Source organism: Mercenaria mercenaria, chromosome 11 (genome assembly GCF_021730395.1).
Source record: "Mercenaria mercenaria strain notata chromosome 11, MADL_Memer_1, whole genome shotgun sequence".
Lineage (NCBI taxonomy): Eukaryota > Metazoa > Mollusca > Bivalvia > Venerida > Veneridae > Mercenaria > Mercenaria mercenaria.
In genome coordinates this window covers 68261083-68286792 of record NC_069371.1, presented here as the reverse complement: position 1 = coordinate 68286792, position 25710 = coordinate 68261083, and the positions used below count along the sequence as shown (strand labels likewise).

Genomic DNA, 25710 nt, shown 5'->3' with positions numbered 1-25710 from the left:
AAAAACTTGTAAAATTTGAAAAAAAAATGTAACTGCATAACTCATAAGTCTGCCTGAATAAAATATTTTCTTCGAAATTTCATTGACTGGTCATAATTTTACGAACTCACACAACGTAAAAAAGACGCACGATCATCTCAGAATTAGTACATTGATATCCATACCATTATAAAATCATTTCAATCCAAGATATATTGATTTCGACCATTAATGTTTTAACCTGTATCATGCTTGACACAAATGATTCGCCTTTGCGACCAGTGCAGATCATAATCAGCCTGCGAATCCGTCCTGTCTGATCATGTTATGCACTGTTCGCCATTCAGCCGGTATCTGTTTTGCATGCATCCCTTTTAACAATAATTGGCAATGTTCAAATTGAAAGATAGACACGTTCATTATAGGAATTTAGCTGGGTAAGGGTTAGGCTTATGTGCAAAGGCATATATCTCACCAGTTACTGCAGTCAACGTGTACCACTACACCGTCTTCAAACGTATCATCAACATAGACATCTTCCTCTGGACTGGTCGGACCGTATGTGCCATCACTTTCAACCCAACCTGGAGATGACATATATTGAAAATGTATGTACTATTTGAGATGAGTTACGTCCCTTGCAGTTTTCAGCCACCATTTGCAAGATTAAGATTTGTACATTCTTTTATTTAAGATATTGTTATATTCATTTCAGATTTGATACGATAGAGCGCCTAATCGATACAAAAACGAAATAAAGAAAATAATGCTCCTAATTAACGAAGTTGCACTGTAACAAGAATGACAAAGATCATATTTAATACCACCATATTCCTAACAAGGAAGGTAGTTTCTTTGATTTTGGCATGAATTGTTACAATATGTTATTGCCAATGACACGATATATGACTAGAAAAATATGAATGTTTTCTGTCTTTAGAAAAGACCGCGAATTTTAAATATTCCTTCACACGAACGGGAATCGGCTGAACATGTATTACCAAAATTTACCTATTTGATTGGACGGTTCGTAACCAAATATGCTTTCAAATCCAGACATGGTAAATGTACACTCGCATGGACGCTCAGTACAGATCTTTGTATCGCTGTATAGTCCTGGGCAGTTTTCTTGGCCAGGTCCTGGTGCTGGACTGTCACAAGCCCTATATAAACACAAGCCAATGTTTTCTCATACAACATTTTTAGTGAATGTCATAATAAACTATGCAACTGACTTTAGACTACCCGTTAGTCCTAAATCATTACATTTCTTTATACATACTGTAAGTCAAGTTATCAAATTTTGAAATGAACTATATTTCTGATTTATTCAGAATTTGTTACATAATATTTGATAAATTTCAACCAAATAAAGCTATAAGTAACCAGAACTGTAGATAATAATTAGTTGATAGAACTCGTGCAAATTTTTGTTTACAGGTCCTGCATGAAATGGACAAAAAACCGAACCTTGTTCTTGCTCGCATGCCAGTTCCACAGTGGACATCGCATTCTCCCCATGGCGACCACGGTGACCAATTGGGAGGTCCTGAAAATAGGTAAATCGTTTAAGAGTTGTTCATTTTTATTACGAAACACTGACAAGTCGTTTCTTACTAACAGCATGACATATCAAATGTAGCGTACATTGAGGCTTTCGATTAAATGTGTTCCTGCATTTGAAGCGTTCATTGTCAGCGTTGACTTTCAATTAAATTTTTTGACATTTGATATAATTTTTAAAATCTAAGATCTGGTGATATTTAGTATACCTTGACAGTCCTTCTTTTTACATTTCCTTGATTGGTCGTCTGCGCCTTTGCATGGCTTACCACCTGGGCCTGGGGCGGGGTCGTTACATCTTCTGTATCGGGTCTCTTCTCCTTCACCGCATGACCTGGAACATCGGGACCATGGAGACCACGAGCTCCACTCGCCTGTAGGGCAGACGACAACTTTACTTTTAACACATTAATTACGAGGTATATGTATACGTCACTGTATACGCTTACTGACTTTTTAAACATTCAATAAGTGTTTATAACACAGCACGTGACAGACATTTTAATATTCTCCCCCAATATTTGACTTTAAATTGCACAAAAAATTAATTATTTAATACTGGACGGTCATATACATGCTATTCTACTGCTGACCGGAATTTAATCAGTGCAATATGAGTCATGTATTTGCCGCATCAACTATGAGGGTTAAGGCCTTACATGAAATATCATATAAATTGAACAACTGTAGTTTAACTATAATTATTCATGATAACAATTAACACTTTCGCCATATATGTTCTTCTAATACTCATAAACACTTCAGTATTGATGAAATATGTAGTATAAACAGTCAAATTGCATCTATTTAATAAAACAAAGTTTTTCCTCTTCATAGTTATCTTTATTACTATTAAAATACGGAAAATTATCTAACCGTCAGGTCCGGATGGCGTTCCTGATGTCGAGTAGTATGGAGTTGGAGTAACTAAAAACACACAGAAGTTTCGTATTAAAATGTATCGAACAGAGAAAAAAACTTGTTAATGTTCAGAAGTAATCCATAGCACTCTCTTTATACAATATAGTGTAAATGGTAAGATCGGTGTTTCGTTTTGAACTTTTACTAAAGTACAAACTATTAAAATATATCAGGTTTAAAAAAAACTGACGCTGAAGAGCGAAAGTTTGTTGTAACGTCAAATTCAAAATACGGATAAAATACATCTTTTACGAAATATCAGACGTGCACACTTAATTATGTGCTACATGTTTATTGTAGTGCTTACACCTAGATCTACAGGAGCAGACGTGATTTTTCCTAGGTAAAATCTGACATATATCTATGTAATCAGTCCTTTTAAGGCACTTTACCGCCTCGTACAAATATCTAATGACCCCCACAGAATGATTTACAGTGTAAAAATGTTCTGATCTATTTTGATTGACCATTAACACTTTCTTTAGGATTATTTAACAAACTCAATGTACTTTCATTTAATCATTCACACGAGCTTGTACTGTGGATTAGGAAATCTTAATGCCAGAATGTTTCTTCCATAAGCCTTTAAACCTTTATAAAAACAGGAGGAATATGCAAGAGGCATTTTTTAAAATACATTGCAAGTCAAAATTACCACGACAGTCTCCTTCATTACACTTCCTGCTGTCCATATTATTCTCAGTACAGTCTCTTATTTGGTTCTTGCTGGTGCAAGTACGAGATCGAGTCTCTACGCCGTCACCGCAAGTCTGTGAACAGGAGCTCCATTCGCCCCAAGGAGTCCAGAAATCTGAAATATGTTCAAAAATTACTTTTTAACGATTGCAGAGAAAATGGAATAAGAATTTCTGTGAATTACACTTAATGACTTAGTTACGGGTTTCTAACGAATATACACTGTGGTAGGTTTTCGCTTTTACTAGGACTCGAACCGGAGACTTCAGAGTTTCGAGTCAGAAACTCTATCCTTTCGTCACTTAAACCAAAGATCCGGTCACATTTGATTGGTGTTCTTGCTAAACTCCGTCTACATATTTTGAACAGCCAATAAGTTATTTGCAGTCAAGAATATTTATCATGGAATATAACCTATATGTTAACAGCAGGCACCACGAGTTAATTTTAGGTAAAATCACACATGTACACATTGCCTACACGTCTACAGCAGGCATCGATAAAGTACACGTGTAAACATTGCCTAAAGGTCTACATACCAAGAGTCGATCGTGGGTAAAGTACACATGTATACATGGCATAAAAGTCTAAAGCACAAACCACGAGTCAATCGTGGGTATAGTACACATGTATACATGGCATAAAAGTCTAAAGCACAAACCACGAGTCAATCGTGGGTATAGTACACATGTATACATGGCATAGAAGTCTAAAGCACAAACCACGAGTCAATCGTGGGTATAGTACACATGAATTCATTGCCTACTGATCTACACCAGGCACCATTAGTCAATCGTCCGTAAAGGACTCATGATAGATCTACTACAGGTACCACGAGTCGATTGCGGGTAATGTACACATATATTCATTGCCTGAAGGTCTATAGTATGCACCGGAAGTCGATCGCGGGTAAAGTAAATATAATTGTATATATTACCTATAGGTCTACAGCATGTACCAAGTGTAGATCGTGGGTAAAGCGTACATGTATCGTTCTTCTTCGGACACTTTTCATTTACAAAGCCTCCACACGTGACTACCTCTCCGTCCTCCATTACTGGGGCGTATCCTTTGTCACATTCTGAAGGTACATAAATATATGTTGCAATGTATTTCTCTAAATGATGACATACATACCTATAGCTTCAACCGCTGTACGAACTGTATGTATTTTTGCATAACTAACACGTATATATGTTGCACACATTATGTACTAGCAAATATGTTTCATTGTAAGTAACTATTTTTCATTTGGCATAGGCCCATGTTGGTCATACGTTACAGTGCTGCAAGGTCGTCACGACCAATTAATTACTTTCCATTTCAGTTATTGATTTTTTTCAGTACATATAATATATGTATATAAGATATGCAAATTTTAGGTCGGCGAAGTATTACTACATATAGTATACAATAACTGAATTGCTTGCCGGTTAATAGTCAAAACTATTCCCTGAGGTACGGGGCCAACATTTTTGACTATTGACCGACAAGCTATTCAATAAGATCAACAAGCTATAAAATATCCTAATGATCTATAAATAAAACGCACTGTCGCATTTGTCTGGGCGATCACAATCTATGGTCTCCGCTGAATTTCCTTTGCAGTATTTCCCGCCATTTCTTGGTCTCGGATTGTCACAGCGGCGCACGCGCGTTTTGGTTCCTTGACAATTACATTTGCTCCACGGACTCCATGAACTCCAGCCACCTAAAGAATCAGAGCAAAAATATATTTTGTTTTCTGATAGAAAAATGATTATAGAAAAGGTATTGCGAGGTATAAGGAGGTAAATGAAATGGATTCAGTTCAAATTTCTGTCTTCATAGTATTAGTGCTAGAATTAAAAATTAAGAACCAACCATGAGGCGCTGAGTCATATAAAGGACTTACTGTCATAATATTATGATGGGGGCGTGGCTAAGCTTAAAAGACAGTATTTTTTCTTACCATCAGGTGTTGGGGGCGTGGCACAGTCTTCATCCGCACAATCATAACAGTCACAGTTTCCGTCGCATACCTAATCATTCAAATAAGTGTACTTTATTTAGTTTTGAATGTGGCTGATGTCGAACATCTGTTACAAAGGAACCTGATTTGTTAATTGAATCTGCTTATTTTTAAGAACTGTAATCGTCGGATATCATGATGGCTTTGAGAGATCTTTTTAAAAAAAAACATTTTATTACCTAGGACAAAGTATAAGTAAAAACTGGTAAAATATTACGTTGTTATTAAAATTTAATGTCTTTGTTATAACGAAATATCTCATCTCAATAAACCGCTGAAAATTACATTTTGCTCTTTTTTTTTGCATTTAGAGCAAAAAAAGTAAAATAAATAAAACAGAATGTACATATCTCGCCTGCAGTTGCCACATGACGCAGCTGCTAATATATACAGAATCCTTAAATAAAAGAGCTTTTAATTATTTCAAAACAGACAATATACCTTATTTTCTGAAAGGCACGTGTCGCCACCATCACACGTGAACTCACAGTACTCCAAGGTCGTAGAGCTTGTGTACGGCGCGGGAGTGGTTATCGCTGTACGATTAAAACAAAAACATACAAAATCAGATTTATATGTACGCCGAAAGCCACATTAGCAAAATATTTATTTTCATCTTACCAAATTTAAATGAAAGTTCATAGAATGAAACATTATACTTGCAGTAATCGCTTTTTATTAACACTCTTTTAATGTCATAGCTGGTTAAAATAAAAAAAAATCTTACCCATTTCCTCTTCGAAGCAGGCATGTATCTGGACATTGCTGATCTGTGGTGGCGACTTCTTGACAGGTTGTACATAAATGTAAATCATGCTTCCGGTTTGACCGTAGAAGTTGTATGTAATGTGTTTGTGATGAAGTGGGATATCGCATTTGATTTTCTGGAATAAGAATGGACACGATTACATTCGCGAGAGCCGATGCAAAAGAGACAGATTTCGAAGAAACTCGGGGAACTTTGGCTAACTGTGGCGTGGGGGTGGAGATGGGTGGGGACCAGGGGCGACACAATCGGAAAAAAGAAGACGTAAGTGAAAGAACAATGACTGACAAACACGTGCATATAGATGCACAGGCGATCAGATAAACGTGACTGGCAAAAAATGGACACGACAATTACCCTCTCTTTTCTTTTTACTCATGTCATATTCTTATATATATTAAGCTTTTCCGTAGATACAATGCATTTCCATTTTTAGCTGTTTTAAATCGAATCAGTAACCTAAACAAAAATGATTCATCCTGGTAAGATGGAGATGGAGAATCTTGTTGCATTTTCTTTTGCGAAATTACCATCTTGTTACATTTTCTATCTTTCTACATTTTCTATTGCAAAGTTATCATCTTGATAGCTGTCCTTAACTATGCTGTCACAGTTTCCTGTTTTACAGGTGCAACCTATTTTCTTTTCCCGCTCGTTACATTTTCTGGTTTTGAATTAACAGTCTTGTTACTTTTTCCGATTATGACAGACCCATCTTGTTACATTAAATCTTTCTGTTTTTTGCATGACCATCCTATAGCATTTTCTGGTTTTTGACAAGACAATCTAACAGTATTTAAGTTGCCTGGTTTCAACAGGGCCATCCTTTTACATTGTCTGGTTTTGACAGGACCATCTAGCTTCATTTTATTGTGTTGGCATTTTTCTCTAGTTAAGGTAGTGAACCCGTTATAACAATCGGCAATTTCCGTTCGTTTACGTATTCTCCAAATTCGATTTCGGCATTCTGCGGTTGTTACCGATTATCATAAAGGATCCATTACCTTAAATAGTCCATTTACATTTGTTTTGAATTAATACCTACATGTAACACCAAAATGACTAACAACAAACCCTAGGTACAATAACACATGCGGCAAGATGGTCTTTTATAGCATGCCCTTATATGGGCAGATTTATAGGTTATTATTTATACTACACCGTAAAAAAAGAAATGCATATATATATTTCAATGCAAAACTGATAATCTTTTAATATCATAAACATCTGCAATTATGTTTAATACACAGTTTAACTTTGGTCAGAACTAAATTGAAAAATATGGCTATTTATCAACTTCGTAACGCGATGTCACCATTGAAATGACATCACAAAGAGCATCACACACCGATATGAAATTTGAACGTCAAGACGGAAAACACTGACGTTTCTGGTTCCACAGAAACTTAACAAAGCGTAAAATGATTAAGAAATTAACATGAATACTGGATATACATATTACTTACATCGCTCGTGTCTACATTCTTGCCGTTCTTGTTGTACAGGGTGATGATGACGGATTTTGAGAAACGTGATGTAAATGATACTTGATACACTGATGCTTTGTCATCCTTGGCCATAATCTGGAACACAAAAATAACAATCAATGATGAAATAAACTGTAACTGTAAAAGAAAAGTAAGTTTTATCTTCATAGTGATTTGTTCACATTTCTTTATTAGCTAATATGTTGCTAATGCTGTAAAAAGTATCCATTGCCTCGGATAAAACATGTCAAATGTTTCTTTCAAAACCGCACTTATCACCCCTGCTTTTGAACAATTAAAGAAACTTTCATAACAAAAAGTTAAAGAGAACTGAAAGTTTTTACTTCAGTTTTATAAAAAGGGGAGCATGAGTAGTTACAATATATATTTTTTCAGCGTGCGATATCCTTGCCTTTGAGTAACATTATGTGTCACACTATTTACCTAACATAGTTTGTGCTAAAATATTCTTTTATCTAAGTCTGTTAATTTCGGTCTATCAATGATGTTATTATATGTGTAACAGACTGAAAATATTTCAGCACTGACCGCCAATCGAACCCGCAACCTCTCTCACTTACGGTGAACACTCTACCAGGTCGCTATTAACTCAATAGCAAGGAATAATTAGTGCTACCTTATACTCAACCCTACTACATATACCCACTTCAGTTTAGAATTCGTCCTCGAATTCTAGGAGTTTGAACCTCTCTGGGAAGTTCCAAGGCCACAATTTAAATCTACTTGTGAATTATTTACGTTGGACACCAAATATAACAAACTGAAAATAGTTCAGCCATGACTGGTAATCGAACCCGGGACCTCTCACACCTGAGGCGGACACTCTTACCATGCCGCTATAAAAGCTAGCTCAATAGCAAGGAAATGTAAGTGTTCCCTTATAATATACCCTACTACATATGGTAAAATACTTAAAACCATAAAAATATCATTAAAACTAACGAAATGAGGGTGTTAAACCAAATGCATTCAAACAAACGTCTACTGACACTGATTGTAGAAAATTATTACTGTATTACCTGGAAAAATACATATGGCGAAACCTCCTTATCATTCTGCCTTGGAGACCAGAAGGCGTTACTGCCCTTAAGTGCCATAACAGGGTTGGCCGCTGGCATCTGAGAAGAACCGCCGGTGATAACATTGTCGGAATCGTAGTCTAGAAGTTTCTGTTCACACGCAAGCGGTGTAGATCCAGTTGAAGATGTAAATCCTGGTGTAGTCACTGTTGAAAGGATACGCAGTTAATTTCATTAATGAGCGGTGCCATGAGTAATCCAAAATAGTGCGTTTGCGATTAGCATGGATCCAGACCAGCCTGCGCTTCCGTGCAGTCTGGTCAGGAACCATGCTGTTTGCTTTCAAAGCATATTGCAATCAGAGAAACCATAAGCGAACAGCATGGATCCTGATCAGACTGCGCGGATGCGCAGGCTGGTCTGCATCCATGCTGGCCGCAAACGCACTATGTTGGTTTTCTCGTGGTGCGGCTCATTTCATTTATACAAAATCTTTTCTTTGCTTTAAGAAAATTTAATACTCATGAAATTTTGCCGAGTTTTATCAAAATCTGTACAAATTTAAAGGTATATTAGTTCTAAATTTCATATTTAAAAACAGTAACAATTAATTCTTATAGTTTATGTAAACAAAACTAACAAGTTTATGTGCATTAACAGGATTATGCATTAGGTTTAAAATAGTACACAATGTATACATGTATATACACAGTATAGATGTGTACATAGATAAACACAGTATAGATGTGTACTACCACTATAAAACTGGCTATTTTTAACAATCAATAGTTACTTGTATGGCATTTTAATTATGAATGTAGTTCTATATGCAAACTTCATTCATATATTTAGTAAAGTTAAATGCATTTAATGAGGATTTTATGCATTTGAAGTAAATATCTAAAGGTAATATTGTTTATCGAAAGATGACCACTGGCTACCTTTAACAATGGCAGAGCAAAAAGAAAATTTAGATTGCCAAAGTCTAAGTCGAAATTTAAGATGAAACTCAGGGGTCCAATTTATTTAATATTTATTTTGTTGGATTTAACGTCGCACCGACACAATTATAGGTCATATGGCGCTATTTCAGCTTTAATGGTGGAGGAAGACCACATGTGCCCCTCCGTGCATTATTTCATCACGAGCGGTCACCTGGGTAGAACCACCGACCTTCCGTAAGCCAGCTGGATAGTTTCCTCACATGAAGATTGGGGGTCCAAAGGTGTGGAAGATGTACTTACTGATATCGAAGCAGGCCCAGATATTAATGGTGATGAAGATGGGTTGAGAGGGCACTAACTTCTCAATGACAATAATGATAACTTGGCTAGCCATGATACCGCTAGGAAGCTGGATGGGTTCGTCTGTCACTCGAATTGCCTATAAAATAAATAAAACCGTATTACGTAAACATATGAATTATAAAAAAAAATCAACACTTACTATAAAATAACAGTAATATTCAACAGTCTACTTTTGCGGCAAAGAAGTTGACAATGGTCGATACTATAAAGCTTCCTTTGCTTCAGCCATTGAGGACAATCATATTGTATATATTATAGGCTGATCACAACCAAAACAAATGTAAGCCTCCGCTGGTCTAGTCACATTTAGTCCAAATGTAAATAGTGTTTATCTTTGTTTCCTTTCCTAATGCTCTACCGCGTGTCAGTATGTATCCCTTTGCATTCTATTGAAATCGGCATGCTCCTATCGCATGCCAGGTAAAAATGGCGGCGTAAGAAATTATTGCCTCCAAAAGAGAAATTGAAAGAAGCGAAAAGTAGTAAATTCAGCTGGTTATATTTAACGAACTGTAGTTTTCTCATATAAAAGTTAGCACCCTCTTTTCTTTTTGTTTTTCTAAAGTAGCGATATAGTTCCTTATGGGAATATAAGTCTGTGAAAATCTGATATGCTAGAAAATGTTGAAAACTCGTGACTAAGTAAGTGGATTTTACATGAAATAAAGAACAGTCAGATTTAGTGATGTTCAGCCTATATATACATATATCGTATATTGTGTGATAGTGAACTATACGGAAAAGTCTGCATTAAGACACCATTTTCAAGCATTGGTATTAACTTCGCGGACTGTTTCAATTACATCAGCGTCCATTTGTCATTTATCAATCTTAGGGTGAAAAAATAAATCTTATTAAAAACAAAACTAAATGAAATGTGGAGACCTAACTTGAATATCTACCTATATGTTAAGATGACTATTGTTTTTTGCTTATTCTATTAAAATCTTACCACACCGCCCATATACGGTATTAGATTTGACTCCCCTGGTAGCAAGATCATGATCTGGATGGTCAAAATGTTTGCATGTGTGGGCATCTGTAATTTGTCCAGGGCAGCGCCACCGCTAAATTTGATAGTAATCTTAAGGTTTTTCAGATAAGATTTAGCAGGTCCGTTCGGCTTTCCGGGAAACAACGAGTCAATGTCTAAACTCTTGTCGTTTGTCTCCAACGAGTCTGTTGTAATATATACATACATTGTATACACATTTTAAAAAGTAAAAAAAAATCTAGAAATGATTATAATTTTGCTGCTGAGGTAACTTATACAAAAGAACTTACCGATAATTAGGTACGTGTCAGTGTGTTATAAGTAAATGGTTATACGACTCTAGAACTACAATTATAATTGCATGATATAGCGAACTGAAATTTTTAGCCATGTTGGTTTCTAGCTTTTAATTTTCTTGAATGGGTAATTTACGTTTACAATGAGATGTCTTTAAAAGCTTTACCTTTTGGTAAATAAATTGACTTGTCAACCATACTTTCAGCATCACATGGTACACTGACAGAGGAATACATGCTTGGGGTTGTTATGTACTCGGTTGTTGTCCCTACAACCATAAGATATATTTTCATGAATAACTTTTCCTTCATAAAAAGAACAGAAAATTCTTAAACAAATCAATATCATATCTTAGGCCTACGTTTTCTTTTCGCTGAAAGGTCAATAACTTGGATTGTACATAAAAGTTATTTATGGTCCACAAGGGGACTACTTCTTCATAACTAGTAATAATTATCATTTCTACTTTTCAAACCAAATATGGTATTAAAGGGAATATAATATTACAGCGTTTTCACGTAACACCACGTGATCAGACTAGCAGACGACATTATTTGGAAAAAACGCGCTTCGAAGAGCACAGTCTAGTCTATTTATAGTACCTGGAACGAAGCATCCCCATATCTGGACTGTTATACGGATTGCGTCTTCTTCAATGTATTTCTGGACGACCAGGATCACCACGCGAGTGATGGGGACACCCCTCGGCATTTTCACGGGCTCGTCGGCAGGAACAGGCTATGTGTATACAAGGAAAAACTGAAATTACCTCGGTCCCCGTTCAAAACATTCAACATGTCAAAATCTCATAAACTTATATATATATTTATATATATTATGCTACGAGTTTTTAATTTGATATTATGTTAATGCTGTTAACTTATTAATACCTTCATAAACTCAAGAATGTTGTGTGTATTCGGGTGTTTTTCATGTCAACAGTAATGCATGTAATTGTATTACATATATATATTAAAGATAAAATTACTGGATTGTCAAGTTTCTTTATTTCAAAAAGCAATTAACAGATTTTGACAAATACATTTTAAGTACAAGTGTATTTAAAATCTGAACGAGAAAACAACTGGATTATTCAACGTCCTCCAATCGTATTGATAATAAAAAACACAAGCTTGGTGAGGAGCATAATCATTTATTCTCCGACTCTGATTTTTTTCTGCGCCTACAATTTAAACTTTTTTAAAACTCAAAGTGTCTATTTTGTTCTTTGCTCAAATGAGACCCATTATTCAATGTAATGTTTAATATTCGAAGATTAAAGACTCAAACTAAAATTATAGAGAATAAAGACCCGTATATACCTTGTCATCGTTAATAGGTAAAAGGGAATTACGTCCTTCGGGTGTATAGTACACTTTCACTGCCTTGATGTTGTTATTGTCCGGAAGGGTTACTCTGTCTATTGGAACACCATCAGCCGGAAGGTCTATGGTAACCTGGAACATTAAGATATACACCAACATATTAAAGTGTATTAAGGTATCCTGCTTAATTCCTTAACCCTTATCATGCTGGACAGTACACAGCTTCTTTGGACAGTACCACTAACTGTTACAATGGGTGCTTACCAAAAGGATACTGACTGAATGCCAAACAGTGCAGATCATGATCTCCACTGGTCGCAAATACAGAAGCAGTCGTGTCCGGCACGGTAAGGGTTAAATCTATATTACCCTGGCTAATTATCTAGCAGTTTTAAGAAAGTTGTGAAAATAAGAGAAAAGGTGTATTTTAACAATGATATTAAATTAAACAGAATAAGTAAAAGGACTTTTGAGAATTGTGCCGACCATATTTGAATCGTAGAAGTGGCGAAGAGGATAATCTTTGAATTTGGATTAAAGAAGAAAGAAACGCAATTTGATATTTATTATATAATATCTTTTTTGCTTAACTTTTTTTCAGAAAGTAACATAAAAGCTTTGTTTATTTTCTTATATCAACAGTTCTTGTATTTTGGCTGTGACTCCACCACGTTGAGAGTGCGTGATCCGTAAAAGGCGGAACTATGAATTTCTATTAACTATGTTTGTACCACTTCATGGTTTAATGGACAACGGCTTTTCTCTGTTTCGATATGATATGAAAATAAGCTGGTTTTATTTTTTTGAATATCCCTCGCTTGTCATTGGATAAAATGAATAACTGAACTATATGAACTGTAATTTATTTCAAATATGCCTTACAAGTCCTAACCTGGTTGCGTATTTGAACTTGGACAATATCTAGACTTACTTTAAAGTTTGGTTTGTGGCTCCTTGCCGGGTTCCGGTGTTCGGGTCTAAGCCTGTTTATTTTCTCGTTCACATTCTTGTCATTTGTTTTTATATTTTTGTCTGGAATATCCGAATGACTGTCCATTCCTCTGCTTATGATACAAGCAGCTGAAAAATTATATAAAAGCAACCAATGTTTCTCATTACAGATTTGGTGCAGCCGTTCTGCGCATGCCCGGAATGATTATCCATTGGAGCGCATGGCAAAAATACACATTTTTTTCAAGTCCGCACGCATTTAGTGTATAATATGTATAATTTACTGACTAAAGGTTAGGGTTACACTTAAGTTATTTTTTGTTCAAAATGCTTGAATCCGGTATATACCGGAGTCTTTAATATATCACAGGCGCACCAGATCTGTTTTTAGTCACAGAAAAAAAACAACACGCTCTATAACCAGACATGAATTTAGAGAATAATATCGTAGACATCCTTTGGAAGTTCAGAAAAAGACAGCAGGCTAGGTTTATCTGAAAGGACACACCGACTGCAGACAGAGGAAGATGATCCTTCATTTCGATTACACATTTTTTTTCATATTGGCTAACTAAAGTACGCCGAACAATGTGCTTAACCTATAGCCTGCTTGTGGCAAGTGATGCTGCCTTTGCAACCAGTGCAGACCAAGATGTGCACGCCGATCATGGTCTGCACTGTTCACTTTTCAGTTTGTAATTTTTCAGTGAACACCACTTTGAATGGTAAGTGGTATAACTCAAACTGAAATGATAAACCTGTCCATTTTAGAAATTTAGCAGGGTAAAGGTTATACACCACTGACTTTAAATTTTACAAAGCTTCGGTAATATTGACCTTCTATGGCAAATAAAATGTTCGTTTCTACTTTTTCAGTTCTTTATATATATTGTTTTTATTATTTTTTACAACAAGTGAGTGAAGTATTGCCATGCAATACAAAGTCCCTTGCTGGAAGGCAACTTATTTTCTCTACCACAGTATTACATCTGTCAATGATGTATAAACAATATTGTACAATACATGTATATACAACATGTTATAACATAACATTTGGATTAAAAATTGCATATACAAAAATCTACATACAGTTGTCAATTGCTTACAATATCTATAAATATATAAAAAAGATATTTAATTTAAATTTTGATTAACATTTTATTCTGAAATTGGTGGGAAAATAGGAGAAAACAATGTAAGACATCGCCATATTAAAGGGAAGTAATTCTGAAGAAAATACACCAATAATGCTTTTTTAATTGGGTCCATATGACACATTAGCTTATACTGAAATATTTTACAGACTAGACAGGAAAAGAGCAATGTTGGCTTTCGACCTTCAAATATGAGTTGACCATTGAGCTAAGGATCCTGGTATCACATATGACACACTGTCTCATTATGGGGAACATTTGTGTCAAGTAATATTAAAATTCGTACTAGGTGACAGCGTTTTGGACCAGAAAGGGAAAAAAACCTACTGACCTTCAACCTCCAACTGTGACATTGACTTTTGAGTTAGGGATAAGGGTTTTGCATGAGACACATTGTCTTGTTATGGAAAACATTTGTGCAAAAAAATAAAATTCCTTGACGAATGACAGAGTAATTGACCATACAGAAAAAAATCCCTATTGAAATCTGCTCTCAAAGTGTGACCTTGACCTTTGAGCTAGGAGCTTGGGTGTTGTGCATGACACATAGTCTTATTATGGGGTACATTTGCGCCATGCAACATTAAAATCCCTCCAAGGATTGTTGAGTTTCAGACCAGACAGGAAAAAAGCTCTGTTGGCCTTTGACCTCAAAGTGTGACCCTGACATTTCAGCTAAGATCCGGAATTCGTACATGACATGTCGCCCCATCCTAGGAAATATTTGTGACAACTAACTTTTCAATCCTGTTTTGCAAGACAAAGTTATGGACTTGAAAGTGAAAAAGCTCTATTGACATCTGATCTCCAAGTGTGACCTTGACCTTTGAGCTAGTGGTCTGGATGTTGCGCATGACATGTCGTCTGATTTTGGGGAACATTATTACAATGAAATAATAAAATCCCTTGATAAATGACGGAGTTATGAACTGGACACGAAACAGACCCTGTTCATGCCATACAAACATCTGACTGCCAAGTGTGACCTTGACCTTTAAGCTCATGGGTCTGAAAGTTATGCATGACACATCGTCTTATTATGGGGTACATTTGTGCCAAATGATATTAAAATCCCATCATGGATTGTTAAGTTACTGACCGGACAGGAATAAAGCACTATTTAAATTTGACCTCCAAGTATGACCTTGATCTTTGAGCTATGGGTCCGGCTTTTAAAAATGACATGATTTCTCATCTTTGGAAATAGTTGTGCTAACTAATATCTGAACTCTTTTTGCATTACAAAGTTATGGACCTGAAAGGAAAAAAACATATTGACATTTGATCTCCCTCCAAGTGTGACCTAGAACTTTCAGCTAAGGGTTTGGGATTTGCGCAAGACACGTTGTCTGATTATGGGGACAAGTAATATTAAAATTCCTTGATGAATGACAGAGTTATGGACCGGATACGAAACAGACCCTGTTCATGCCATGTTAACTTATGACTGCCAAGTGTGACCTTGACCTTTCAACTAGGGGTCTGAAAGTTGTGCATGACACATCGCTTTATCATGGGATACATTTGTGCCAAGTAATATCATAATCTCTTTATGGATTGCTTAGTTACAGAACAGGAAAAAAGCCATGTTGACTTCTTAGCTCCAAGTGTGACCTCAAGCTTTGAGCTTAGGGTCCGAGTTTTGTTCATGGCATGGCATCTCATCATGGGTGCCAAGTAATATTAAAATCTACTGATGAATGACAGAGTTATGAGCCGGGCACGAAATTACAGGCGGACGGAATGACGGATGAACGGACAGACAAGCGCCATCCTTAAGTCCTCGAAACTGGTTTGCAACCAATATGGGACTACATATCTCCTCAGAGTGAGAATTAATTTCATTAACACGATAAAACAAATGTTAATTCAAGCGCTATTGTGATTTTGATGAGTGCTTTTGGTGGGAAAGTAAGTAAAACTGACTTTCAAACAAATGCATTAAACTAATAAATATATATTATATACGTAATAACTTTCAAATAAAGTACTGATTTTATTGAAAACAACAGCACTGTATTACAGAAAACAATACTTAAGTACATTAAACAGTGGTAAACAGCGAAAGGATAACTTCAAAACAATGACATTTGGAATGAATATCCAATATGTATTAATGTAAATTCGAAAAAATACCTGAGGATGTCGTAGAAGTGTAAACAGAAGATGAGCTGCTTGTAGAACCAGTATACACAGAGCCTGAAGATGATGTAGACGTGTAGACAGAGGATGTAGAGACCGGTCCTGTTTGGGTGTACGGCGAACTGCTTGTTACAGAGGTGGTAGATGGCGAGGATGCTGTCGGAACTGAAGGCGTCGTCTCAGTGACAACTTCAAAACATGCCCATATAGATACTTGGAAAGACATCGGTTCGTTGCGATCGTCTCTTGTTACCTTGATCACTACCTCCACAGCATATGGCTGTTGCGGGAAACGTACAAGCTTTTGCGGCTTTTCGTCCTGAAAACATATGTGACTAAGCTATCATGTCCGGTTTTGAAAGTCAGTTATAGTGTAAGTATACAATTGTTTTAATTTTTCTCTTAATATCTACATCCTGTATCTGTTATAAACCAGCTAACCTTTAATACAATAGTACTGTATGTGCTCAAAGGCACTTTGTGAATGGCTACGCATACCAGATAAAACCTCAGAAAAAACAATGTATTCATCTTGTACAGAATTTCGTCTCAGTGTATAATGCACAGACAGTATATCTGTTAGAAAAAGTGAAAAGTTTCAGTTACAGATTGTGCAGTCTTGATAAGGAAGTTAATGTAATAGAGAAGATTTTAACCTTTCCAATCCAAGTCCTCAATATATATTACACATGTTATTCAACTACAATGAAACAGTCGTGTTGACACAGCTACAAACAGAACGTATGTTTATATTATACATTTGAGCTAAAACACACACACACTTACCTCAACAACAGGTTCTGGCCTGCTATTTCTCGGACTTATATATGTAACTGTGATACTGTCCACGTTGTTAGGTCTAATCATTTTCAACGATTCTACTGGAATAGCCGGGTTAAAGACGAATCGTATCGTGACTGTATTCCTGTCTACAGTAAATGGATTTTTGTTTCTTGGTCTCAGATTATCGGCATCTTTTATTGGCCGATTATCATTGTCCCTTATGTTTCTATCTGGTATAAATTTCGGTTCATCCATGCCTTCGTCTACAGTACACACGGTTGTCGGTGTCAAATAAACGCTGGTTGACGGGACACCGGAAGTAGAAACTGAAGTGCTTGGAGAGCTTGTGTAAACACTGCTTGAAGAGCTCAATGAAGATGTAGACGAGGGAACAGAGGACGGTATGGATGTTGTCGCACTGGAAGATGAACTGGTTGAGTATGGAGTCGTTTCTGTTGCCTCTTTGAAACAAGCCTTTACAGAAATTCTGAATTTCATGTCCTCGTTGGGATCTTTCCTGTTTATTTGAATTATAACATCGACAGCTTCAGGCATGTCTGGGAATCGTACAACGCTCGTCGGTGATCCATCCTGCAAGAAAATTATGTTTAGTTAAACCGTTCTCAACTTTCTTTCGAAATATGAACTGGAGAATCAGTTTCTAAATGTAAAAGACAGAGTGAATAAAGTATACTTCTTCTGGTATGTTTGAAAGAGAAATAACGTACAGTGGTATACCGTAGAAGCAGTTCTTTTCTACTGATCATTTTATATAGTCATGCTTTATTTTTGCAATACGTATTTGACCTTACCTCTACAACTGGACGTTCTTTGGACGTTTTTGTTGAGGGCTTGATATACCACACTGTAATCGAGTCGACGTTTTTGGGATTTATTAACTTAATCGATGCAAGTCGTACAGCAGGCATAAACCAAATCCTGAAAACAATCCTCTTTCGCCTCTTGTCCACAGAGAATGGTCTCTTACTATCAGGTCTCAGCATTTCAACGTCATCTTCAATTTTCTCGCCGTCGTCATCTCTAATGTTCTTTTTTGGAATAAACTGCGGTTCGTCCATACCTTCTGATACCTCACACACCGTTGCAAATTCTAATATAAGCGAAAATAATAATGACATTAATATTACTATACTGGATTTAATCCAACTTATCACTTTCGCATTTTCATCGCTTGTTTGATATCGATTTCCAATTGGATACATCTTGCAAAGTAAGGTCTTTTGCCATTCTAGGGTATACTTTGGACAAGAATTTGAGTAAAAAGTCTATCCGATACTTGTGAAAAATATGAGCCGTTCTATGTTTACATCTTTAACTGGAAAGTTATTGTTACTGCATTGTAAAGTATGGCCCGTTCAGAAAAACATTACTCTTACCACGAAAATATTGTTAAACTATATTACACAATGGTAAACAGTCAAAATTTAATAGGCGGAAAAGGACATTCTGAGAATAAATCTGCTTAAAAGGACATTCCGAACAAATATGTCACTCGTATCGTGAAAATTCTACAAAAATACCTGACGATGTTGAAGGAGTGTGAACAGAAGGTGAGCTGCTTGTAGAGCTTAAAGACATTGAAGAAGTGTAAGTAGGTGAGCTGCTTGTAGAACCAGTATGAACAGAGCTTGAAGACGGTGTAGAAGTGTAAGGAGACGAGCTGCTTGTAGAACCAGTATAAGAAGAGCTCGATGATGGTGCAGACGTGTAGACAGAGGATGTACTGACCACAGAGGTGGTAGATGGCGAGGATGCTGTCGGAACTGAAGGCGTCGTCTCAGTGACAACTTCATAACATGCCCATATAGATACTTGGAAAGACATCGGTTCGTTGCGATCGTCTCTTGTTACCTTGATCACTACCTCCACAGCATATGGCTGTTGCGGGAAACGTACAAGCTTTTGCGGCTTTTCGTCCTGAAAACATATGTGACTAAGCTATCATGTCCTGTTTTGAAAGTCAGTTATAGTGTAAGTATACAATTATTTGAATTTTTGTCTTAATATCTACATCCTGTATCTGTTATAAACCAGCTAACCTTTAATACCACAGTACTGTATGTGCTCAAAAGCACTTTGTGAATGGCTACGCATAACAGATAAAACCTCAGAAAAAACAATGTATTCATCTTGTACAGAATTTCGTCTCAGTGTATTATGCACAGACAGTATATCTCTTAGAAAAAGTGAAAAGTTTCAGTTACAGATTGTGCAGTCTTGATAAGGAAGTTAATGTAATAGAGAAGACTTTAACCTTTCCAATCCAAGTCCTCAATATATATTACACATGTTATTCAACTACAATGAAACAGTCGTGTTGACACAGCTACAAACAGAACGTATGTTTATATTATACATTTGAGCTAAAACACACACACACTTACCTCAACAACAGGTTTTGGCCTGCTATTTCTCGGACTTATATATGTAACTGTGATACTGTCCACGTTGTTAGGTCTAATCATTTTCAACGATTCTACTGGAATAGCCGGGTTAAAGACGAATCGTATCGTGACTGTATTCCTGTCTACAGTAAATGGATTGTTGTTTCTTGGTCTCAGATTATCGGCATCTTTTATTGGCCGATTATCATTGTCCCTTATGTTTCTATCTGGTATAAATTTCGGTTCATCCATGCCTTCGTCTACAGTACACACGGTTGTCGGTGTCAAATAAACGCTGGTTGACGGGACACCGGAAGTAGAAACTGAAGTGCTTGGAGAGCTTGTGTAAACACTGCTTGAAGAGCTCAATGAAGATGTAGACGAGGGAACAGAGGACGGTATGGATGTTGTCGCACTGGAAGATGAACTGGTTGAGTATGGAGTCGTTTCTGTTGCCTCTTTGAAACAAGCCTTTACAGAAATTCTGAATTTCATGTCCTCGTTGGGATCTTTCCTGTTTATTTGAATTATAACATCGACAGCTTCAGGCATGTCTGGGAATCGTACAACGCTCGTCGGTGATCCATCCTGCAAGAAAATTATGTTTAGTTAAACCGTTCTCAACTTTCTTTTGAAATATGAACTGGAGAATCAGTTTCTAAATGTAAAAGACAGAGTGAATAAAGTATACTTCTTCTGGTATGTTTGAAAGAGAAATAACGTACAGTGGTATACCGTAGAAGCAGTTCTTTTCTACTGATCATTTTATATAGTCATGCTTTATTTTTGCAATACGTATTTGACCTTACCTCTACAACTGGACGTTCTTTGGACGTTTTTGTTGAGGGCTTGATATACCACACTGTAATCGAGTCGACGTTTTTGGGATTTATTAACTTAATCGATGCAAGTCGTACAGCAGGCATAAACCAAATCCTGAAAACAATCCTCTTTCGCCTCTTGTCCACAGAGAATGGTCTCTTACTATCAGGTCTCAGCATTTCAACGTCATCTTCAATTTTCTCGCCGTCGTCATCTCTAATGTTCTTTTTTGGAATAAACTGCGGTTCGTCCATACCTTCTGATACCTCACACACCGTTGCAAATTCTAATATAAGCGAAAATAATAATGACATTAATATTACTATACTGGATTTAATCCAACTTATCACTTTCGCATTTTCATCGCTTGTTTGATATCGATTTCCAATTGGATACATCTTGCAAAGTAAGATCCTTTTGCCATTCTAGGGTGTACTTTGGACAAGAATTTGAGTAAAAAGTCTATCCGATACTTGTGAAAAATATGAGCCGTTCTATGTTTACATCTTTAACTGGAAAGTTATTGTTACTGCATTGTAAAGTATGGCCCGTTCAGAAAAACATTACTCTTACCACGAAAATATTGTTAAACTATATTACACAACGGTAAACAGTCAAAATTTAATAGGCGGAAAAGGACATTCTGAGAATAAATCTGCTTAAAAGGACATTCCGAACAAATATGTCACTCGTATCGTGAAAATTCTACAAAAATACCTGACGATGTTGAAGGAGTGTGAACAGAAGGTGAGCTGCTTGTAGAGCTTAAAGACATTGAAGAAGTGTAAGTAGGTGAGCTGCTTGTAGAACCAGTATGAACAGAGCTTGAAGACGGTGTAGAAGTGTAAGGAGACGAGCTGCTTGTAGAACCAGTATAAGAAGAGCTCGATGATGGTGCAGACGTGTAGACAGAGGATGTACTGACCACAGAGGTGGTAGATGGCGAGGATGCTGTCGGAATGAAGGCGTCGTCTCAGTGACAACTTCATAACATGCCCATATAGATACTTGGAAAGACCCCCCCCCCCCCCCCCCCCCCCCCCCCCCCCCCCCCCCCCCCCCCCCCCCCCCCCCCCCCCCCCCCCCCCCCCCCCCCCCCCCCCCCCCCCCCCCCCCCCCCCCCCCCCCCCCCCCCCCCCCCCCCCCCCCCCCCCCCCCCCCCCCCCCCCCCCCCCCCCCCCCCCCCCCCCCCCCCCCCCCCCCCCCCCCCCCCCCCCCCCCCCCACTGTAATCGAGTCGCGTTTTTGGGATTTATTACTTAATCGATGCAGTCGTACAGCAGGCATAAACCAAATCCTGAAAACAATCCTCTTTCGCTCTTGTCCAAGAGAATGGTCTCTTACTATCAGGTCTCAGCATTTCAACGTCATCTTCAATTTTCTCGCCGTCGTCATCTCTAATGTTCTTTTTTGGAATAAACTGCGGTTCGTCCATACCTTCTGATACCTCACACACGTTGCAAATTCTATATAAGCGAAAATAATAATGACATTAATATTACTATACTGGATTTAATCCAACTTATCACTTTCGCATTTTCTCGCTTGTTTGATATCGATTTCCAATTGGATACATCTTGCAAAGTAAGATCCTTTTGCCATTCTAGGGTGTACTTTGGACAAGAATTTGAGTAAAAAGTCTATCCGATACTTGTGAAAAATATGAGCCGTTCTTGTTTACATCTTTAACTGGAAAGTATTGTTACTGCATTGTAAAGTATGGCCCGTTCAGAAAAACATTACTCTTACCACGAAAATATTGTTAAACTATATTACACAATGGTAAACAGTCAAAATTTAATAGGCGGAAAAGGACATTCTGAGAATAAATCTGCTTAAAAGGACATTCCGAACAAATATGTCACTCGTATCGTGAAAATTCTACAAAAATACCTGACGATGTTGAAGGAGTGTGAACAGAAGGTGAGCTGCTTTGAGCTTAAAGACATTGAAGAAGTGTAAGTAGGTGAGCTGCTTGTAGAACCAGTATGAACCACACTGTAATCGAGTCGACGTTTTTGGATTATTAACTTAACGATCAAGTCGTACAGCAGGCATAAACCAAATCCTGAAAACAATCCTCTTTCGCCTCTTGTCCACAGAGATGGTCTCTTACTATCAGGTCTCAGCATTTCAACGTCATCTTCAATTTTCTCGCCGTCGTCATCTCTAATGTTCTTTTTTGGAATAAACTGCGGTTCGTCCATACTTCTGATACCTCACACACCGTTGCAAATTCTAATATAAGCGAAATAATAATGACATTAATATTACTATACTGGATTTAATCCAACTTATCACTTTCGCATTTCATCGCTTGTTTGATATCGATTTCCAATTGGATACATCTTGCAAAGTAAATCCTTTTGCCATTCTAGGTGTACTTTGGACAAGAATTTGAGTAAAAGTCTATCCGATACTTGTGAAAATTGAGCCGTTCTATGTTTACATCTTTAACTGGAAAGTTATTGTTACTGCATTGTAAAGTATGGCCGTTCAGAAAAACATTACTCTTACCACGAAAATATTGTTAAACTATATACACAAGGTAAACAGTCAAAATTTAATAGGCGGAAAGGACATTCTGAGAATAAATCTGCTTAAAGGACATTCGAACAAATATGTCACTGTATCGTGAAAATTCTACAAAAATACCTGACGATGTTGAAGGAGTGTGAACAGAAGGTTGAGCTGCTTGTAGGCTTAAAGACATTGAAGAAGTGTAAGTAGGTGAGCTGCTTGTAGAACCATATGAACAGAGCTGAAGACGGTTGTAGAAGTGTAAGGAGACGAGCTGCTTGTAGAACCAGTATAAGAAGAGCTCGATGATGGTGCAGACGTGTAGACAGAGGATGTACTGACCACAGAGGTGGTAGATGGCGAGGATGCTGTCGGAACTGAAGGCGTCGTCTCAGTGACAACTTCATAACATGCCCATATAGATACTTGGAAAGACATCGGTTCGTTGCGATCGTCTCTTGTTACCTTGATCACTACCTCCACAGCATATGGCTGTTGCGGGAAACGTACAAGCTTTTGCGGCTTTTCGTCCTGAAAACATATGTGATAAGCTATCATGTCCTGTTTTGAAAGTCATTATAGTGTAAGTATAAATTATTTGAATTTTGTCTTAATATCTACATCCTGTATCTGTTTAAACCAGCTAACCTTTAATACACAGTACTGATGTGCTCAAAAGCACTTTGTGAATGGCTACGCATAACAGATAAAACCTCAGAAAAAACAATGTATCATCTTGTACAGAATTTCGTCTCAGTGTATTATGCACAGACAGTATATCTCTTAGAAAAAGTGAAAGTTTCAGTTACAGATTGTGCAGTCTTGATAAGGAGTTAATGTAATAGAGAAGACTTTAACCTTTCAATCCAAGTCCTCAATATATATTACACATGTTATTCAACTACAATGAAACAGTCGTGTTGACACAGCTACAAACAGAACGTATGTTTATATTATACATTTGAGCTAAAACACACACACACTTACCTCAACAACAGGTTTTGGCCTGCTATTTCTCGGACTTATATATGTAACTGTGATACTGTCCACGTTGTTAGGTCTAATCATTTTCAACGATTCTACTGGAATAGCCGGGTTAAAGACGATCGTATCGTGACTGTATTCCTGTCTACAGTAAATGGATTGTTGTTTCTTGGTCTCAGATTTCGGCATCTTTATTGGCCGATTATCATTGTCCCTTTGTTTCTATTGGTATAATTTCGGTCATCCATGCCTTCGTCTACAGTACACACGGTTGTCGGTGTCAAATAAACGCTGGTTACGGGACACCGGAAGTAGAAACTGAAGTGCTTGGAGAGCTTGTGTAAACACTGTTTGAAGAGCTCAATGAAGATGTAGACGAGGGAACAGAGGACGGTATGGATGTTGTCGCACTGGAAGATGAACTGGTTGGTATGGAGTCGTTTCTGTTGCCTCTTTGAAACAGCCTTTACAGAAATTCTGAATTCATGTCCTCGTTGGGATCTTTCCTGTTTATTTGAATTATAACATCGACAGCTTCAGGCATGTTGGGAATCGTACAACGCTCGTCGGTGATCCATCTGCAAGAAATTAGTTTAGTTAAACCGTTCTCAACTTTCTTTTGAAATATGAACTGGGAATCAGTTTCTAATGTAAAAGACAGAGGAATAAAGTATACTTCTTCTGGTATGTTTGAAAGAGAAATAACGACAGTGGTATACCGTAGAAGCAGTTCTTTTCTATGATCATTTTATATAGTCATGCTTATTTTTGCAATACGTATTTGACCTTACCTCTACAACTGGACGTTCTTTGGACGTTTTTGTTGAGGGCTGATATACCACACTGTAATCGAGTCGACGTTTTTGGGATTTATTAACTTAATCGAGCAAGTCGTACAGCAGGCATAAACCAAATCCTGAAACAATCCTCTTTCGCCTCTTGTCACAGAGAATGGTCTCTTACTATCAGGTCTCAGCATTTCAACGTCATCTTCAATTTTCTCGCCGTCGTCATCTCTAATGTTCTTTTTTGGAATAAACTGCGGTTCGTCATACCTTCTGATACCTCACACACCGTTGCAAATTCTAATATAAGCGAAATAATAATGACATTATATTACTATACTGGATTTAATCCACTTATCACTTTCGCATTTCATCGCTTGTTTGATATCGATTTCCAATTGGATACATCTTGCAAAGTAAGATCTTTTGCCATTCTAGGTGTACTTTGGACAAGAATTTGAGTAAAAAGTCTATCCGATACTTGTGAAAAATATGAGCCGTTCTATGTTTACATCTTTAACTGGAAAGTTATTGTTACTGCATTGTAAAGTATGGCCCGTTCAGAAAACATTACTCTTACCACGAAAATATTGTTAACTATATTACACAATGGTAAACAGTCAAAATTTAATAGCGGAAAAGGACATTCTGAGAATAATCTGCTTAAAAGGACATTCCGAACAAATAGTCACTCGTATCGTGAAAATTCTACAAAAATACCTGACGATGTTGAGGAGTGTGAACAGAAGTGAGCTGCTTGAGACTTAAAGACATTGAAG

The 25710-nt window shown here is 37.1% G+C and overlaps 2 protein-coding genes across 2 annotated transcripts in view; both read right to left on the bottom strand.

Annotated features, from left to right (window-relative positions):
- The window catches only part of LOC123531078 (uncharacterized), a 33983-nt gene extending 11134 nt beyond the window's left edge, over window positions 1-22849 (bottom strand). The window contains exons 1-28 of the mRNA XM_053518172.1: window positions 22692-22849; window positions 21987-22108; window positions 21361-21615; window positions 20631-20929; window positions 19822-20409; window positions 18958-19354; window positions 18229-18527; window positions 17420-18007; window positions 16628-16952; window positions 13318-13466; window positions 12384-12518; window positions 11664-11799; window positions 11228-11329; window positions 10723-10949; window positions 9708-9846; window positions 8464-8669; window positions 7403-7519; window positions 5898-6054; window positions 5612-5706; window positions 5111-5180; window positions 4712-4870; window positions 4097-4240; window positions 3119-3274; window positions 2419-2469; window positions 1752-1916; window positions 1450-1528; window positions 991-1142; window positions 455-563 (exon numbers count right to left, since the gene is read on the bottom strand). Of these exons, the coding sequence (XP_053374147.1) occupies window positions 455-563; window positions 991-1142; window positions 1450-1528; window positions 1752-1916; window positions 2419-2469; window positions 3119-3274; window positions 4097-4240; window positions 4712-4870; window positions 5111-5180; window positions 5612-5706; window positions 5898-6054; window positions 7403-7519; window positions 8464-8669; window positions 9708-9846; window positions 10723-10949; window positions 11228-11329; window positions 11664-11799; window positions 12384-12518; window positions 13318-13466; window positions 16628-16952; window positions 17420-18007; window positions 18229-18527; window positions 18958-19354; window positions 19822-20409; window positions 20631-20929; window positions 21361-21615; window positions 21987-22108; window positions 22692-22849 (5579 nt within the window). The remainder of the gene's footprint in view (window positions 1-454; window positions 564-990; window positions 1143-1449; window positions 1529-1751; window positions 1917-2418; window positions 2470-3118; window positions 3275-4096; window positions 4241-4711; window positions 4871-5110; window positions 5181-5611; window positions 5707-5897; window positions 6055-7402; window positions 7520-8463; window positions 8670-9707; window positions 9847-10722; window positions 10950-11227; window positions 11330-11663; window positions 11800-12383; window positions 12519-13317; window positions 13467-16627; window positions 16953-17419; window positions 18008-18228; window positions 18528-18957; window positions 19355-19821; window positions 20410-20630; window positions 20930-21360; window positions 21616-21986; window positions 22109-22691) is intronic.
- A 496-nt stretch (window positions 22850-23345) lies between these two features.
- Window positions 23346-24335, bottom strand: LOC128546815 (uncharacterized). Its single transcript, XM_053518171.1, has 2 exons — window positions 24150-24335; window positions 23346-23693 (listed from the first exon to the last, which is right to left on the bottom strand). The coding sequence occupies exons 1-2, from the start codon at window positions 24333-24335 to the stop codon at window positions 23346-23348; spliced, it is 534 nt and encodes a 177-aa protein (XP_053374146.1).
- Between the last annotated feature and the right edge of the window lie 1375 nt (window positions 24336-25710).

Coding starts and splice junctions, on each gene's coding strand:
- LOC128546815 (XM_053518171.1), bottom strand. CDS start 24,335: ATGCCGAAATCTGAGACCAAGAAACAACAATCCATTTACTGTAGACAG. Junction 23,694..24,149: donor GGCCAAAACCTGTTGTTGAG/GTAAGTGTGTGT, acceptor ATATGTTTTCAG/GACGAAAAGCCGCAAAAGCT.